General features: G+C 42.8%; 1 protein-coding gene across 1 annotated transcript in view; it reads right to left on the reverse strand.

Moving 5' to 3' along the window:
• Nucleotides 1–18,157, reverse strand: part of scfd2 (sec1 family domain containing 2) — a 190,755-nt gene that overhangs the window by 19,690 nt on the left and 152,908 nt on the right. The window contains exons 6-7 of the mRNA XM_070554021.1: nucleotides 12,528–12,673; nucleotides 5,169–5,303 (exon numbers count right to left, since the gene is read on the reverse strand). Of these exons, the coding sequence (XP_070410122.1) occupies nucleotides 5,169–5,303; nucleotides 12,528–12,673 (281 nt within the window). The remainder of the gene's footprint in view (nucleotides 1–5,168; nucleotides 5,304–12,527; nucleotides 12,674–18,157) is intronic.

Here is an 18,157-nt window from a genome sequence, read left to right on the forward strand (position 1 = left end):
TCGCCAAGCAACACGGACTTTCAACTCCCTCCACAGATTTTCTATGGGGTTGAGGTCTGGAGACTGGCTAGGCCACTCAGGGACTTTCAAATGCTTCTTACGGAGCCACTCCTTTGTTGCCCGGGCGGTGTGTTTGGGATCATTGTCGTGTTGGAAGACCCAGCCAAGTTTCATCTTCAAAGCTCTCACTGATGGAAGGAGGTTTTGGCTCAGAACCTCACGATACATGGCCCCATTCATTCTGTCCTTAACACGGATCAGTCATCCTGTCCCCTTAGCAGAAAAACAGCCCCAAAGCATGATGTTCCCACCCCCATGCTTCACAGTAGGTATGGTGTTCTTGGGATGCAACTCAGTATTCTTCTTCCTCCAAACACGACGAGTTGAGTTTATACCAAAAAGTTCTACTTTGGTTTCATCTGACCACATGACTAGGGATGGGTACCTTTGACATTTGAATCGATCCGATACTAATTCCCGGTACCTACGAATCGATACCGGTACTTAACGGTACCAATTTTCGATACTTTTGAGTGTTTATTATTTTAATTCTCTTTTATAATTAAATATTTATTTTTCTCAATATATAACAATATTTGATGAATATCACAATAAATAACATTTAACTGTTTGTATTTTAACATCGTCCTTGTAGTTTTATAAGCTGATAATTAAACTGAAGCAAACATCTTTACTGTGAACTAAATTTACTGCGTATCTTCATTCCTTTTGCCACCTTTTTTCATTTGATTTTTCCTACTGGGAAGATAGAATTTCTGAGGAGAAAGCAAACGCACCATTAGCGAAACGTAAGCTAACATATCAAGGTAACATTATCTTAAACATTTTATTTACCTACCGCAGCAGATTAAGATGAGGATGTCTCACTTAGATCGTTGTCTGTCGCTGGTTTCATCATCACCCAGTTACTCATCACATTTAGTGAAGTGGACCCAAGCGTTAGCGTGCGTTCTTTCTACCATGCTGCTCTGTTTACAACTCGCTCGCAGGGACCGTCGACATAACGCTCTTGCGCATGCGCAGCTGTCTTGGCAAGTTCTCGTTATGAAGGACGGGTACCGAAACGAGGCACCGTTTGAAATGACGTGAATCGGTGCTCGGTCGGTACTATGGAATTCGGTCGGTACCTTAAAAAGTACCGAATTCGGTACCCATCCCTACACATGACACTCTCCCAATCCTCTGCTGTATCATCCATGTGCTCTCTGGCAAACTTCAGACGGGCCTGGACATGCACTGGCTTCAGCAGCGGAACACGTCTGGCACTGCAGGATTTGATTCCCTGCCGTTGTAGTGTGTTACTGATGGTGACCTTTGTTACTGTGGTCCCAGCTCTCTGCAGGTCATTCACCAGGTCCCCCCGTGTGGTTCTGGGATTCTTGCTCACCGTTCTCATGATCATTTTGACCCCACGGGATGAGATCTTGCGTGGAGCCCCAGATCGAGGGAGATTATCAGTGGTCTTGTATGTCTTCCATTTTCTGATAATTGCTCCCACAGTTGATTTTTTCACACCAAGCTGCTTGCCTATTGTAGATTCACTCTTCCCAGTCTGGTGCAGGTCTACAATTCTTTTCCTGGTGTCCTTCGAAAGCTCTTTGGTCTTGGCCATAGCGGAGTTTGGAGTCTGACTGTTTGAGGCTGTGGACAGGTGTCTTTTATACAGATAATGTGTTCAAACAGGTGCCATTAATACAGATAACGAGTGGAGGACAGAAAAGCTTCTTAAAGAAGACGTTACAGGTCTGTGAGAGCCAGAGATTTTCCTTGTTTGAAGTGACCAAATACTTATTTTCCACCCTGATTTACAAATAAATTCTTTAAAAATCTTGCCATGTGAATTCATGGATTTTTTTTCACATTCTGTCTCTCACAGTTGAAGTGTACCTATGATGAAAATTACTGACCTCTGTCATCATTTTAAGTGGGAGAACTTGCACAATCGGTGGCTGACTAAATACTTTTTTGCCCCACTGTATATATAGCCATATATATAGATATATGTATCAGACGTCACGGTAAACAGTCACTCGACAGACAGGGTTAAAAAAATATGATCGACCTTTTATGTATTTTTGAAATAGTAATTAATAAACATTCAATACCATTCATTTTCCTTTGATTTAATTTTATATAAATATTTAGAGTGCCCAGGTAGCACATAAACAATGCAATTTAACGGTTTTCTTAAAGCAGGAACGTTTAACCAGAGCGCTCTCCTTCCTTCTGCTCTGCGTAAACCTGAGCTGATCACCTACTTGTGCGTAATCAAATGTCTATAGGGGAAAATATGGAAAAGCCACGAGGTTCGCTTTTGCCTCAGACCGACTTATTGCTGTTTTATAGTGTGGCTGAATCTGCGATCCGCTGCCACGCGGACTGGAATAACAAATGCTGCAGTAACATGTGTTGTGGTCAGGTTCATGAGGAGTCACTGGCTGGAGCAGACTCGAATTTCATACGACATCCCAAAATAGAAGCTAATATCTTAATTTGACTTTGAATGAAAACTGTTGTTATAAAACCTCTTAAAAGTTTTTTATCACGGAGGCGGCAGCGCTCATTTCTGCCTTCAGTCTGACGGCACAGCGCAGCGTGCGCTTGTTGAATCAGTATGTGTGTGTGTGTGTGTGTGCGGCACAGCTCCATGAGCCGCTCCAGTCACAGCGTCTCGTTATTGGCGCTATTTAAACCAATGTTGTAAAATTACTTCTGCCCAGCCCAGATGTGCTTGCATGTGCACCCGTGAGCCGTGGTTCCGCTGGAACGCGTCTGACCTCTGACAGACGCACTCTGAACTTCAGATCTTCAGCGTGCTGTTAATAGCCTGACACGTTTACAATGCTGTCCCACAGTCAGTGTGCTAATATAATAATATAATAATGCTAAAATACTCAGATGGGAATCATTTCTTGATTTATTTAGTTACATCCACAATGTTCTGTGTGTGAGGTTTACAATGTCAGAACACCTGCATGAAACAGGTGTTCACTACAATCTGCCAGAATGACTCACCACCTTCAGATTCCTCCAACACCGTTAAAAATGATCAAATACTGAACATATCGGCGTGCGCAGGCCAGAGTGCTGACGCTCGGAGCGCATCATTATTATGAAGCTAGGGCACACACACACACACACACACACACACACACACACACACACACACACACACACACACACACACACACACACACACACACACACACACACACACACACACACACACACACACACACACACACACACACACACACAAGCAAAATATACTTGTTTTCAATTACATTTATTGGGCCCACTTACTATTCCTTTGGCCCACCCACAAATGAGTTTCTACGCTAATGGTGACTTTTGACAGACTTCTCTGAGCTCCGCAGCCATTACACTTTTCACCTCGCGCACCCCCTAGCGGCAGCTCGCACACCCCCAGGGGTGCGCACACCACACTTAGGGAATCCCTGATGTAGACTAAGCAACTTTCCACAAACTAAACCGAGGGAATCCTGTAGCTTTTGGAGCTCTGGAGCTTTAAAAAGGTGATTAAGAGTTGGACTTTATATGACTGAGCTGACTTTAAAACCCTACAGACCCCAAAACATGAACATTTGTGATCATTAAGCCCATCTGCCACTTATGGTTCAGGATTTCTTTTCAGGGAATAAGACACAGGTGTGTGGTTACCATGGTGACACAGTCAACATTTCTGTTGTTCTTAGTTCTTGTTGCGCAGCTAATATTTTAAGTTAAAGAGCAAGTAACCCCCAAATCAACTTTTTTTTCTGATAAACTATATAAATGCGTGTCTAATCGGGCTGCAGACACATGTAGTCAGTAGTTTTGCACTTTAGTGCATTTTAGTTTAAATTAAAATTTTCTGCCCAAAACTGTCAGTGTTGTGCCGTTGTCAGGTAAAAACTCTGCACTGCATTTGAATTAAATCAGCCATCACTATTGGCTAAGAGGTACCCTAGAACGTTAGCTGGTACCATATGATGTCACAATGTCGTTGTGAGCCTGTGTGTGTGTGTGTGTGTGTGTGTGTATTTGTTAGTGGCTCCGCCGTCTCGGTCTGCTAGGCAACAGCTTTTGTTGCATTTTTCAAACATGAAGTGGGAGTGGAGTAATACTCTGGTAGGGGGTGACTTGCTCTTTAACTCATTCACTGCCAATGACGACTAAAGTCTACATTTGCATGCTCTTACTGTGTGGGCATCGGAAAGAGCCCCCGCACCGTGAGAACAAACATCTCGGCTCTAAAGTCGATCTCCATCCGCATACGTCACACATCACGTGATCAGGAGGCACAAAATCCATGTTTTAGGAGATCGTTTTGGGCCGCTGCTGTAAAAAAAGTGAGGCGCGAACCAGAAAAGCTTCTGCCGATCACAATTCAACAACGGATTATGAAAGAACGGATAACGCTCGAAATGCACAGATTCTTCCTGATGTAAGAGGTGAGACTCCTCTTTGTTTTGGTTGTTTTGGCGTTGACATCATCCTAGCGCACAACGTTCTGGTATTTTGTCCAACAATTGCACAAATAATGTCCAAACAAGAATACACACACACAGAGACTCAAAATCCCGGAGCAGTTTCCAGGCCAGACCGAGGCTCTACTGAGGCCTTTCCACGGAGCTAGCTCTGTGGTCACGTGGGTCTGAGGCTCATTAATTATACAGAATTTTAGGCTTTTAATACACCTAAACAGAAGAGTGAGAAAAAAATTCACCCCCTCAGAGTTGTCATGAGTGTAAACTAGATCATTTAAACCTAAAACATGTTCTGGTACCAGGCTGTAAACATGTTTATTTCTGCTGTGAAATTGGTATTTTTAACATGGGAGTCAATGAGGATTTGCTCGCTTCTGACACCAGCCCCTAGTGGATGAGGGTGGAACTGCAATTTTTGGTACTTCCGGGATAGCTTCAATTTTTGAGCCGCATTATGGGGGCTTGAGGTAGACCCAGGACACATTGGAGGGACTATTTCTCTCACCTGGCCAGGGAACGCCTTGGGATTCTCCCGGAGGAGCTGGCCCAAGCGGCTGGGGAGAGGGAAGTCTGGGCCTCTTGACTTAGGCTACTGCCCCCGCGACCCGACTCCGGATAAGCGGATGAAAATGGATGGATGGATGTGTGATTGCTAACCTTCATGAACATGCTGAAGCCAGTCTTCAGCAGGTCTGTGAGGCCTCCGGACATGTGCTCAATGTCGGGACATTCATGTCGGTCCGGGTTGAAAACTTCCTCCAGGATCTGTCGCAGGAACGGACAATAGGTGGCCTGTCAGATTTAAACAGGAGGAAAACATTTAATGATCAGCTGGTCTATGGTGACGGCATAGTTCTTGTATTTATAGACAGGTCACTGTGTTAAACTCTACACTGACTGTGTATAAAAAATGGATAACTAGGATCTCAGAGTTATTTTTCTTATTTAATGTGGGCTACTTTTAACCCCGTGTTATTGTCTGTGGGAGTTAGAGTCGGTGATTATAAACAGCTCCGCTCAACCAAACAGTCCATTGACTTATGAGTCACTTCAGGAAGAGGAGCTTAAACACCTCTGCAACTGGGACAGAAAAATCCTGCTCCATTAAAAGTGGCTAAAAACAGGAGTTTGACCAATGAGTGGGTGGTTAAAGAGATAAATCTTCACTTACCAATAGAATACAAACTACTGTCAAAGTAAAACCATGAGACTTACTAATATAGTTCAGGACTGATTAAACATGCTTTCAACCATGCAGCTAGGACAGGGTCTGTTTACAAAGGATCATAACAGAGGGGCACACAGAACTGGTAAAACTACTTTCCACTCAGATAAAGATACTTCCAGACTTTGTCCCTCTTCCAGTAACTACAGCTTTGCAATGTTTTAGGATGACTGACTGAACAAAGCATTGTTGAGAACAGAGATGCATCACTGCAACATTAAACAACATTATACACTATCCGATTTCTTTCCATCCAGTGTTGCATCAATATAGAACTCAATCCTATCATTAGCGACATGGTTTGATGCTTCAAGAAAAACAGCATTTTTTTTGGACATTTTACTTTTCTGTTTCTGGTGCTGTGAAGCTTACAGGATTTTTACTGCTATTTTTTCACTTTTTGAGCATTTGTTATGATGCGTAACCATGGCAACAAGCTGGTGTACAATCAGGAGCAGCTGATTAACATTGAAAAGGCTGAAATAATACCTTAACTGAAGCCCCAAATCCCAAATGAGCTAAAATCAAATCAATCAATCAAAGATACTTTATTAATCCCAGAGGGAAATTAGAGTTTCAGTACACACCATTCAAAGATCAGACATACATGGGCAAGACACATGACAAGAATTGGTGACTGTGGTCATTCGCAACCGTGAGTCGCGCTACCTTAATAGAGATAAGAGGGTTACATGAGGATTGGTTCAGGTGGAGGGAAAAAAAGGCACTTCAGAGTTACCCTCCACTGGGAGGACAGCTTTGCTCTGCAAAAAAAAAAAAAAAAAAAAAAAACACCTCAGACAGAGATATGCAACAGACTTCAGACAACACAACATAAGTGTCCACTAGGAGGGTGGTGGGTTGGGACTATCCCAACTTCAGTTCCTGCAGCCACGATGAGCAGCGCATGTAACCTCAGTGTGGATAGGGGGAGGAGCATTGAGGGTTGGAGGGTTGCAGTGACCCTGGACGCTTCTGCGACCTTCCCGCTGTCCCACCCAGGCTGGAAAAGGAGGCAGAGTTGAGTTGCCATAGTGACGGCACATTCCACATATCTTCTGAGGGGGGAGTTTGCGTTGGAGCCTTGCAGGCTCAAGGACGCCAGATTCCGATTAGAAATTGTTTTGGGGCCAGACAGAGATAATTTCCTCTCTGTCTTACAGTTTGTTGGTCCTCAACCTCTGGACGTTAATCTATCCCAATCCGTGCTGATTCGTCCACTCTCTCCTTGATGGCATCCATCTTTTGTGCCAAAGAATGAATCTCCGCCAAAGTCCCATGCTTACGATTTATCTCGACAATTATGTGAGGCTGTGAATTCACAGCGTGGTGCAAACCATCCCTGAGCTCCGGGATCAGGCCAGTATTCCTCGACAGCTCGTCAATTTTCCGGTAAGCCAAGTAGCCTCCAAGGCCAATGGGCAGGAAACCTGACACCAACACCACGAATATCCACACGTCTTCAGAGTCCTCCACAGACAGCTGAGAAAGACAGATCAAGTTCCACTGTTTCCAGGAATCCATGATGTGTCCAACTGGGTCTGTACAGGCAGGACATCCGGGAGCCCCTTCTCATCGTTGAAGAAATTTTATCAATCGCGTTGAGAGACCAGCTGACGAGATCCATTTAAACGCAAGAAGCGGGGTGCAGAGCAGGAGCAAAACAGAGACAGAGAAAGGAAATTCAAATAATCTCTTCCATCGATCATAATGGGCAATGTGAGATCACTGGCCAACAAGATGGATGAACTCCGAGCCCATTCAAGGACTCAGCCAGAGTATCGGCAGTGCAGTGTTATGTGTTTCACTGAGACGTGGCTGCAGGACCTTATCCCCAATTCCAGCGTCTCTCTACCAGGATTCCTGACTGTACGAGCAGACAGAGATCTGAAGAGGAGCGGGAAAAAAAAGGAGGTGGAGTGGCAGTGCTTGACAACAACAGATGGTACCATCCAGGTCATGTTCAGTGAAATGTTGTCTCTGCAGCCCAGATGTTGAACTCTTGGCAGTAAGTTGTCGCCCATATTGCGAGAAAATGGTCACAGGACGCTGAAGAAGCTCTGCAGGGTTGTTTTGAGACCATAGATTGGATGACTCTCTGCCAAGGATATGAAGAGCACATCAATGCCATGACTGGATGTGTCACTGACTATATAAACTTCTGTGTGATGCCGTACAATATCATACGTGACAACGCCATGGGATATAGACTATTTATAGACTATTTTCTAGGATTTTTCTTTTGGACTCAGTGCCGTCCCAGCTGTTTCAGGTAAATGAGGTAGTTGATGAGTTACTCAGGTTAGATCCTCATAAATCAGCCAGATACTCTTGACCCTTCCTTTTTGAAAATAGCAGCACATGTTATTGCTGCACCTACTACCTATCTATTTAATCTGTCCATACAAACTGGTGCATTTCTGCACTGGTGCACTCAAAAGTGCTAGACATCATATGTGCCATTGACAATAAGGAATATTGTGTGGCTGTGTTTGCTAACTTGGCTAAAGCCTTTGACTCTGTGGACCATAACATCAGGCTCAAACATCTAGGACCTTCTCCATGGCATGGTTCAGAAGTTATATCTTAGGCCGTACACAAACTGTGAGAACAGAGGGTTTCCAATCTGCTCCTCTACCTCTGTCTATGGGCGTTCTTCAAGGGTCGATACTGGGCCCAACCTTATTCAAACTCTATAATAATAACGTTGTTCATGCTGTTGACAGTTCTAATATACATTTATATGCGGACGACATCATTTTATATGCATGCAGTTCTTCCTTGAACACAGCTTTGTCCTCCTTGCAGCACAACTTTAATTGTCCAGCGTGCTTTCTCCAACCTTCATCTTCATTTACACACAAGTTAAACAAAGTTCTTGATCTTCAACCATAACTTACCACAATCAACTTTCTACCCTAGTATTGTTTCTCTGGATGGTACAGAACTACAGCGTGTCAGTTCTTATAAGTATCTGGGTATCTGGCTTGACAGCACACTTTCATTTGACATTCACATTAATTCATTACTTTCTAAAGTCAAGTCAAGAATCGGGGTTCTATACCACAACGGGTCATCCTTGACTCATTCTGCAAAACAACCCTTGGCCAAAATGACAATCCTTCCCATCTTAGATTACGGTGACATCATTTATAGGACTGCTTCCAAAAAAACTTCTTCATAAACTCGATGCCACTTATCACTCAGCAATCCATTTTGTCACTGGTACCCCTTTCATTACTCATCACTGTGATCTGCACTCACTCGTTAACTGGCCATCACTCCATTCCCACAGGATGTTACACTGGTATCAGTTCATATACAAAACAGTCATCGGTAGAACCCATCTTATCTTCGCTCATTACTCATCTTTTCCAACAACAGCGCAATTTACGTTCCAGTAACTTAATCTCTATGGTTATTTATTTATTTTTTGTTGTACCTGTTTTTCTTCGGTGTAAAGCTAACTATGTGTCTGTTGCTGCTGCCTCTTGGCCAGATCGTCAATTTACATTGACGAGAACGAGTTCATACATGAGAATGAGTTCGACTCATCTGATTAAATAAATAAAAATAATGGATGATGTCCTAAGGTAACTTCTCGCCTTTTGGGTCATCTTTTGCTCATATGTGACTTAGGAAATGTTGCAAGATCAGTGAAAAGGTTCTGGCAAATCTACTATTTCCCCCTTTCAGAATAATTAAGCAATCCCCCATCAATGATCCTGCACTTATGTGTAGTTTAGAATCCTTTTGTCTCAAAATCATTCTTACATCTTTTACATGGAGCCTCAATCAAAAACATACCTTCCAAGGTGCTGAAAAGCAGAATCTCAAGTAAAGCCTCATAAATGTCTCTTAATTCTCTGAAAATGTTATGCACAGGGAAAAAAGCCTTCTGCAGTAACAAGGACTCAGCTTTTTCTACTCAGCTACCCAGGACAAAACGTACCATTTATAGCCCACGAGGCCAGCAGCACAAGAATTCAAGAAAAGTGTTTTTTTTAATGAGAGAGAGGTTTGCTGTCTCAGAGAACAATAACGAGCCAGATAAGGCTTGGCAGAGCTTTACTTGAGTTGAAGTCTTTGTATGAACATGCTGATTATGTTCCAGGGCTGGAACACTGGACGACATTTAGATGAGACAAAGTGACCCATTAATGATTTATATCAAAAAACCGAGTGAACCAACAACCAAAACTCATCATTCAGATGGCTGCTGTTGAGCAAACACTGAATTTCTGCTGCATCTACCAAAATGCTGATCTAAACTCTAAGAACTCACCTACAGATGCAATGTAACCCAAATGGTAAAGCCTGTGGATGCTTCCACACCTTCTCATTATGTGTTATCAGTCTAATCAGGATCGGGGAAATCCTACAGTCCAACTTACATAAACTAATATCCATCTTCACCAGCCCCACTCTGCCCAGTGGATCAGTGTGCATAAACAAACCAGGAGTAAACAAGGCAATGACTCAGTGTAAACAGCAGTGCAGGTGTAAACAACATGTGTGGTCATGCTCTTTCCATTTTCATCGGATTTTCAAATAGCTGAAAGCAGTCCAATTAAATTTCCACCTCGCGATGCCCACAGGATCAAAACAATTATTACAATTAGTCATCTGATGAAAGCGGTGTGTAAATACAACTTTGTGCACACAAATGTGCGCGTCTACACACACACACACACACACACCCTCAAATGTGAGTATGGGTTTATTTTTTGCACCATTTGAATTGCTTTTATTATCTATTTATTCATTGTGTTTCACTTTTCTTATGTACTGTGTTCAGCGCCTTGGTCTTCCTGACAGGGTCGTGGAAGGCGCTTCATAAATAAAGCTTTGCTTTGCTTTGATTTGAAGTTCCCTCCCACAGGTTTTGTTGGCATTGAGGTGGATGAACAATTTAATGATCCCAAACAACATGGTGACAGACAGAAGATGCACCACAGAGAGAACAAACGACCTTCAAGGTCCTTTGGCATAAACCATCTTCTAGAACACTGTTCTCCATTTACAGCCAATCTGTGTGAAGAACAAATCCAATCCATGCAGACCCTAACATCTATATGAATGGTCTTAATGTTTTGGCTGAGCAAAGTAGGGTTTAAGCTGTTGCATAACTCCCACTTTTATTGCTAATTTCCACAAGTGATAAAATGAAGCTCCTTTCTTCTGATGAGCTCATTTTATTGGACAGAGCTCATGCTGAACAAATTCCGATTACACACTCTGGAATCCCAACAGACTTCAATTACTGCTGTCTGCTGGTCTAAGGAATAAGGACTTCAACTTATAATAATCATAACAGAGAAGCCACTGCTTCTGTTTCTCTCTACATTTATCATCTTAATTAAAATATAAAATAATTACTAGCGTTCAATACACAGATGCATCAACCACTCTAACGAAAAAAGAACAAATTAAAAGTAAACCTTTGACACGGTACCAACACGTCCTAACGCTGTGGGCTGAATGAGTCTAATTCAGGCTCCATTAGTAACAACATGAATGACTTACATAAGCTGAAGTGATGAAGAGATGAGTGGCTGGTTCTGACCTACGTCTAACCTCACTGATGCTTTTCCAAATTCGTCTTTTTCCCTTCTAAATTAAAGATCTTGACAATAAGGTGACTCTTGCCCTTTCACCGATTCTACGTGCACACTTGTCTAAAAATAATTTAAAACATTCAGACAAGCTAGAAAAACACTGTTTGCCCCAACTACTAGTTGTATGCAAAAAGCTTGGGGAGAGAAGCTCTGCGCACTGTGAGGAAGTCATGTTGATCAGCTTCACCTGACTCCTGCCGAGAGAGCATGATGGATTTTTGATGTTTCTCAAGAACAGGCGGTAGCTGGCAGATATCATGCTGTTCTTCTTTCACATCAAGTCATTTCTATAATTTCCACTGAAACATGGACAGAACAGATCCGTCCCAACAGAAACAGAGCGCTGCTCATGTGCATGTGTGCACAGGCACCATTATGAAAAAGATGAGATGTTTTTCTTTGTTATTAAACTCCCCAACGCCACAGAATGAGCTGACTGAATATTTAGATTATTTTTTGAGAAAAACATGTTGCTCCAGTAGAGAAAATGATTCATACAGTCACAGGAAAAAAATCCTTACATTATATTCCATCACATAATAATTCCTAAAGCAAAAACCAAAATTAAGAAGCTGGAATAAAAATGCACTCTTGCAGCTTCAATTGGATTTAAGAGTGAAAAGCAGCAGCCAGGTGCTGCTAACCATATGTTTGCTGGTTACCCATAATGCTCAGCGCTCAGATTGGCCAGCTGTCAGCACGGAGGTGGAGGGGTTATGGTTTGAGTCCACCTGTCTGACAGCTGAAGCTTGAGCCAAACTGGGTCAGAAAACAGCTTGATGATCTTAAGCAAGAAAATCAGCAGCAAAACATCAGAAAAAGAACAGAATCAATTTGTTGCGGCGGTCCAGTCAAAGTCCAGAGCTCCACCTTAAATACTGTGGTGGTACCAGAAAGAGCTGAGCAGATATAAACACCTGCAAAACCAAAATCAAGTGAAGCAATGTGGTACTAAAGAGAGGCTCCAGACTCCTTCACGAGTGTGAGAGTAAATTATGACATGGTGGAATCTGCTGCCTGTTAGGAACACCTGAGGTCAGATTTGGTGCAGAACAGATCCGTTTTATCATCTCCTCATACATGAAGCCACTGAACCAAAAGATGGTGGACTTTCTCATCTAACATGAGTGTAGGTGAAGCAAATGTACTCAAAGACCCATAGCTGTCTCTGACCTGGTGGACTCCATCACTTGCGGTGTAGACAGAGCGTAGCTGCTTGAGATGGTCTCTGGTGCTGCCCAAACCTCTGAGGGTCCTGAACATCTCTTCCACCGCCACATGGGCTCGTTCTGTGGTTAGCTCCTCTGCGTTACAACACCCTAAAACGGTAAGAGACATATAAACACTCATAAAACACAGAAGAAATATCATCCCAACAAGAAGTATACTGATAGGAACTTTTATTGCCATTAACATGCAAACCACGTGCTGCTTCAGAGAGTGGCATGTTAAAAACATGGAACAAAAACATCTGGAACTGCAAAAACCTCAAATGACCATCTGATGCAGCGTGTTACCTTCTGTGGGTTATTTTCCCAGCTGGCTGTGCACCGAGTCCAATTATGAAAGTAAGTATATGGAAGAGAGAGGACAAGAGACCTTTTATTTAAACTGCAGTCTAATCAAAAAGCCAGGGTTCCCTCCCTTTTCTTCAGAAACGCTCGGGAAAGTAAAGTCTTGATGAGCCAGAAACAACAGCGTGTGAGATGAGATGGCAGTGACAGAGAGCAGTGGGAGGTGGCGGGAGGAAGACTTTAGGAATATAAATGCAGAAAGAGAATGAAGGAGGACTAGCCAAGATGCTAGTTTACAGCTAAAATCTGCAACGCTAGTCTTCTGGCACCTGAACCTTTCTCTGGCACTGCTGAGAAATGCGGCTGCTTGTTTACAAGCAGGTCAGCTGTGTTATAAAACATCCAACCTGATTCAGCACCTCAAAATTGTAAAACAGCAGAAACACTGATGAGTTCACAATCAGTGCAAAGCTACATAAAACGGTGGGTTTCACGCAACATTGATGTTTATGCAGGAGAATGAACCATCTGTGGCCCAGGTGCTTTGGGTTAGACCTTCACATGTCAAACTTCAGAACACAGAGCAATCAGACTTTGTCTGGGAGGAGCTTCTGCTTGTTTTTCTGCAGGCGAACACCTTGCACGGCGGCTCTGCCACCCTCTGCGTGTGAGCATGTGTGTGAATGGATGAATGAACAAGAGCTACCCTTTAAAGAACCTAGCTAGGATCAGAAGTGCTGACAATTTATCACGTTGTGACAGACTGCCACTGACTGGAACTTTCCCTGAGGGTAATAGTGGCACGCATTGTGTTATAATCAGCATGAGACTTTTATGTCTCAGAAAACAAAAGGATGCAGAAAGTGCCCTTAGACGCAAAAACAAGTGTGAGGGTCTGTTTGATGTGAAGGTCAACTCACAGTATTCTAGTCCAGGGTCAGGGGCGGATCTACAAAATTATTGATGGGGTGGCAGAAGAGGGGCAAACATTTTTCTAGGGTGGCAATACACGCACACACACACACACACACACACACACATATATATAATATTTCACTGCACTGAGATATTGTACTTTGGTTCTGTTGTTCACTCAGAAACATGTTTTCCTTTTTCTTTTCCCAGTATTTACATATTCATTTGTTTTGGGTCCTTTAATAAGCTTAAAGGCCCATCACGAAAATAAAACACATAATAAAATTATGTCCTTCCTACAACAGCTGAATGCGGCAGTTTCCATGTTGCTCATCAAAACAATTTACACATTCATCAAGATCCAAAGATTTTGCCCGTTTTGATTCAATCCCGAGTACAGCCTAGCTTCATAGTCTTTTCTCTGCCAAAGCAGACTGCAAATAGGTCTCTATGAGCCTGAGAGTTGAAAAACTTGGATTTTTCTTGAATTTATAGCTGACAGCTGGGGTGGCAGCAGGGGTAGCAAGGCTTTCTTTTAGGGTGGCAACTGCCACCCTATGCCACCCTTGTAGATCCGCCCCTGTCCAGGGTGTTCTACAGGCATTACTGTTGTGATTTATAAAGTTTATTTTATAAACAGAGCAATTGTTTTACACATATCTGTAAAATGGATTTTTGTGAATATAAAAGTTAGGTAGACATTGAGAAGGATTCCAGTGCAGCTACTGCCTGAACTTTTGTAATGCCATTCTAAAACAGAATTATTGTTATTAACTCACACCCGGACAAAATGCAACGTTTCTGATGTATAATGGTATGAAAAGTGAAAAAAGGACCAAGATTGATGGAAATGCTGAAGTGGCTGATGAGAGTCACCACACCTCCCAACGGCTGTCTCAAAAAGCCAGGCAGGTGGAGGAAATGTTGAGTATCAAGCCTCGATCGAACCGTAACTGCAAAAAGAAAACATCCTGAGTTGTAAATGACAAGTGTTTGATGGTCACAAGTTTAGATTTTTTGTTTTTTACACAAGACATATAATAAGATAAAAGACTTCCAGTTTTGTGGACAAACTTCTAAGCTCCGAGAGAACAGGAGTGTGAGACTTAGGCCGCTACCCGTGAGACACACGATGGACGACAGAAGACAAGAGTGTTGCATAAATAAAGTATTTTTGCTAATTATGTCAGTGTTGTATGATTAAATCAACCAAAAGCTATAGAACATCTAATCAAGGAATGTGATGAAAGAAAACCATGACTAAAAAGGATGAACCTAACTTTGTCATCTGCAATAAATGAAGACCAGTAGTTTATAAGGACTCCTGATTCTGGACATTTCTAAAGGTAATAAAGTGTCTGCATTGAGAAACACTTGGGAAGCCATCGTAAACTCATCTTTGTGGAGTGGGAGGAATGCACACCTTTAGAGAAAACAACAAACATGGAAAGGGAAAAGAGATAAAAGCTGGGAAAAGGATTGAGAATGAAACCAGACACTCACGCAATGTTAGTCCATCATGAGAGGCCATTTTTTAAAAATTTAGAAACAGCTGCAGGGTGTTTTTGCAAAAAGAGCCATTCGAGTGAATCAAAACAGTGAAGATAGGCGGCTGAGGCTAAAACCACTGAGCTGAAACTAGATTTATACTACAGATATGTCAAATTCCTCTGAGATTTACATGATTGGTTCTCAAAAATACAGAAAACAGCCATTTTACAGCAAAATTAATAACAATCATTAAACAAACCACTTCTATCTTAGGAAACATATCTGATAAACATAATAGAGCCCGGCTTTGCATGGCTTCTACCACCAGACTTGTCATCAAACCCTGGAAACTCTGAAGCTCTTCTAGAAGAAATCAGGTCACATGTTGAAGTGGCGCTCCATCTGAATGGAGGAAAGAAGCTGATGCACACTGTGGCAGAGTGATATGTGAGTTTCAGGTCAGATCAAATGCAGCACATGTGGAAAAAGTCTCCCTTTATGCTGCAGACGGATTGTATGGACTGTAATCTGTTTTGCTGTGAACTGATGGGAGTGTAAAGGGATAACTCTTACCAGGCTGCTAAAAGACATATTTAATTTGGCGCTGTATATGTTGGGGAATACGTCACCGTCCACGTGCTTCAGTAACATACACCGAGCAGCTTGACTGCTTCAGTCTGTTCTTTTTTTCCTGTTCTCAGTCAGTTTTCCCCTCTTCTCTTAAAGACCACACCACATGGCATGTCTTTGTTATGAGCTGCTTTTGTCAGGAATGTAGTGTCTGGCCCGTTGGCCTGCTCTCCTGTGCTCGTCGGGCTTAGATGTAAACTTTTGGGGAATGCCTCCTAAAACAAAGTCGGACAAGGCATTTGTGTAAAAAATAGCACAAATAAGGAAAATACAACACAGCAAGGAGCAACTTTAAAGGGACTTTACGGAGTTTTGAATTTTTATGCTCGCGACTGCCCCCTCTGGCCAAAAGCGTAACGGCAGCTTCAATAGTAGGCTCGTGCATGAGGCGCGCATGCTGTACGTGCACACTCCTTAACGAAAATAACAGCTGAGACAGTCCCGTGTGTGTGTGTGTGTGTGTGTGTGTGTGTGTGTGTGTGTGTGTGTGTGTGTGTGTGTGTGTGTGTGTGTGTGTGTGTGTGTGTGTCCCGGAGGACAGAGGACAGGAGAACGTGCAGCTAATTAATTAAATAATGTGGTTCTGTAGCTTTCTCTTCAGCACAGCCGACAAAGGTTTATGATGGGTCAGTCCTCCTGCATGCTCAGATCATTCCCTTCCCTTGCTTGAAAAATTGTTCCAAAATGAAAGTTGAACCCACATCTTTTTTATCTGTGAATTCAATGCCGTTCGGCGAGTCTCAAATTAAAATTTGGGCATCTTACTGTAAAAAAATATATCATTAATGTAAAAAATAAACTCTAAATAATTAATGTTCACGTCCAGAATCGAACTCCGATCTTCTGCACGAGAGACCGACGTCTTACTAGGTGAGCTAAAGCACCAGTAACGTCTTTTGCATCTGTAACTCTTATATAGTGGATGACAGCTGAAACAACGTCAAACCAAAGAGCGGTTCTGAGTGAAAATGGCTATTTTGTTGCTAATTTGCAGGAAATATCTAGAAGAAAGTTCTACAGAAAGTAGCTAAGGGTCCTCAGAAATGTAGCTAGCTTTGTCACTAGGCGTTAGGAACAGCGACAAAGTGGCACTGCCTCTCTCTCTGCTGCTAAAGCTATGGATAGCAAATGCTACGGGCGATGCCTGAGCGTGAACGCGCATGAAGCAGCCTGCTCGACCCGAGCATCTCTCTTTTTCTGTGATTTTACACAAAAACAGGCAATCACAGTAAAAATGCCAGGGCTCATTCTACAGGACCAGGGCATTGCAGGAGAACGTATGAAGAAGACATTTATTATTTCTATACATGTTTTGGCTGTCACACTTCCATAATGTCCCTTTAAGTTTGTTTTATCAGCTAAAACGGAATACTGAGGATAGGTGGAGGCAGAAGTGCACCAAAATGAGCGTTTCTGCGTGGCTGCTACTGGCAAGCCGGATGACTTGTTGCCAAAGCGTACCGGTGCAGGTCCGGGTCTCGGTGTGGGGCTGTGGAGGATGCAGGCTTCCTTAAGACGGTCTGTGTTTTGGATGTTGATCGTGGCGTTGCAGAACCTAACAAGGACCAGGTGCTGATCTGCAAACATCCAGTTTGGCTGTGAAGCTGAGCACCTGCGTCTGAAGTCACGTCACGTGTTGCTGCTGCTCTGCTAATGCTCTGGCATCACGCTTCAATCTGATATCTCACATTGAAATATGCGAGCAGAGTTCTGGTTTGCTCTATTTAAGTAAATAACAGCCACTTATTTCAGAGTCACTAGATTGTTCCAGCAGGAGTTCACGTCTCTATGATTAAAGCTTTCGTAGGGTTAAGGCACATGACAGGAAATGAGTGTGCAGTCAATTCAATAGGCTGAGTGCAACTTTTACTTCCATGCATGTATTTACACCTCAAACCAAGCAGTTTTAAAGAACTGATATTTACTAACGGACTCAGTCTACGCTACAGAGAGAATTCAGACCAGTCCGGGTACAAAGACCAGTGAGGGTGTGGGGAGCAGGAAACGTCTGATTGAGACTTTTCTTAATTGGATTTAACAGCACCGGAGGTGAGCAATAGTCACCAAGTGAGGTGTGAGCGTCCCCGGAACGCTGCAAAGGTAGAGGCAACCAACCAGAGGCCTGTAAGGCTAGTGAATGGAAATGAAAAGGGACTAAAACAAAGTATAGAGCAAGAGCTAATACAGTCAGATCTAATCAGGAAAAGTTGCTGCAGTTAAACAATGTGTGAGTGAAACAGTACAACTACAACT

Source organism: Nothobranchius furzeri, chromosome 8 (genome assembly GCF_043380555.1).
Source record: "Nothobranchius furzeri strain GRZ-AD chromosome 8, NfurGRZ-RIMD1, whole genome shotgun sequence".
NCBI lineage: Eukaryota > Metazoa > Chordata > Actinopteri > Cyprinodontiformes > Nothobranchiidae > Nothobranchius > Nothobranchius furzeri.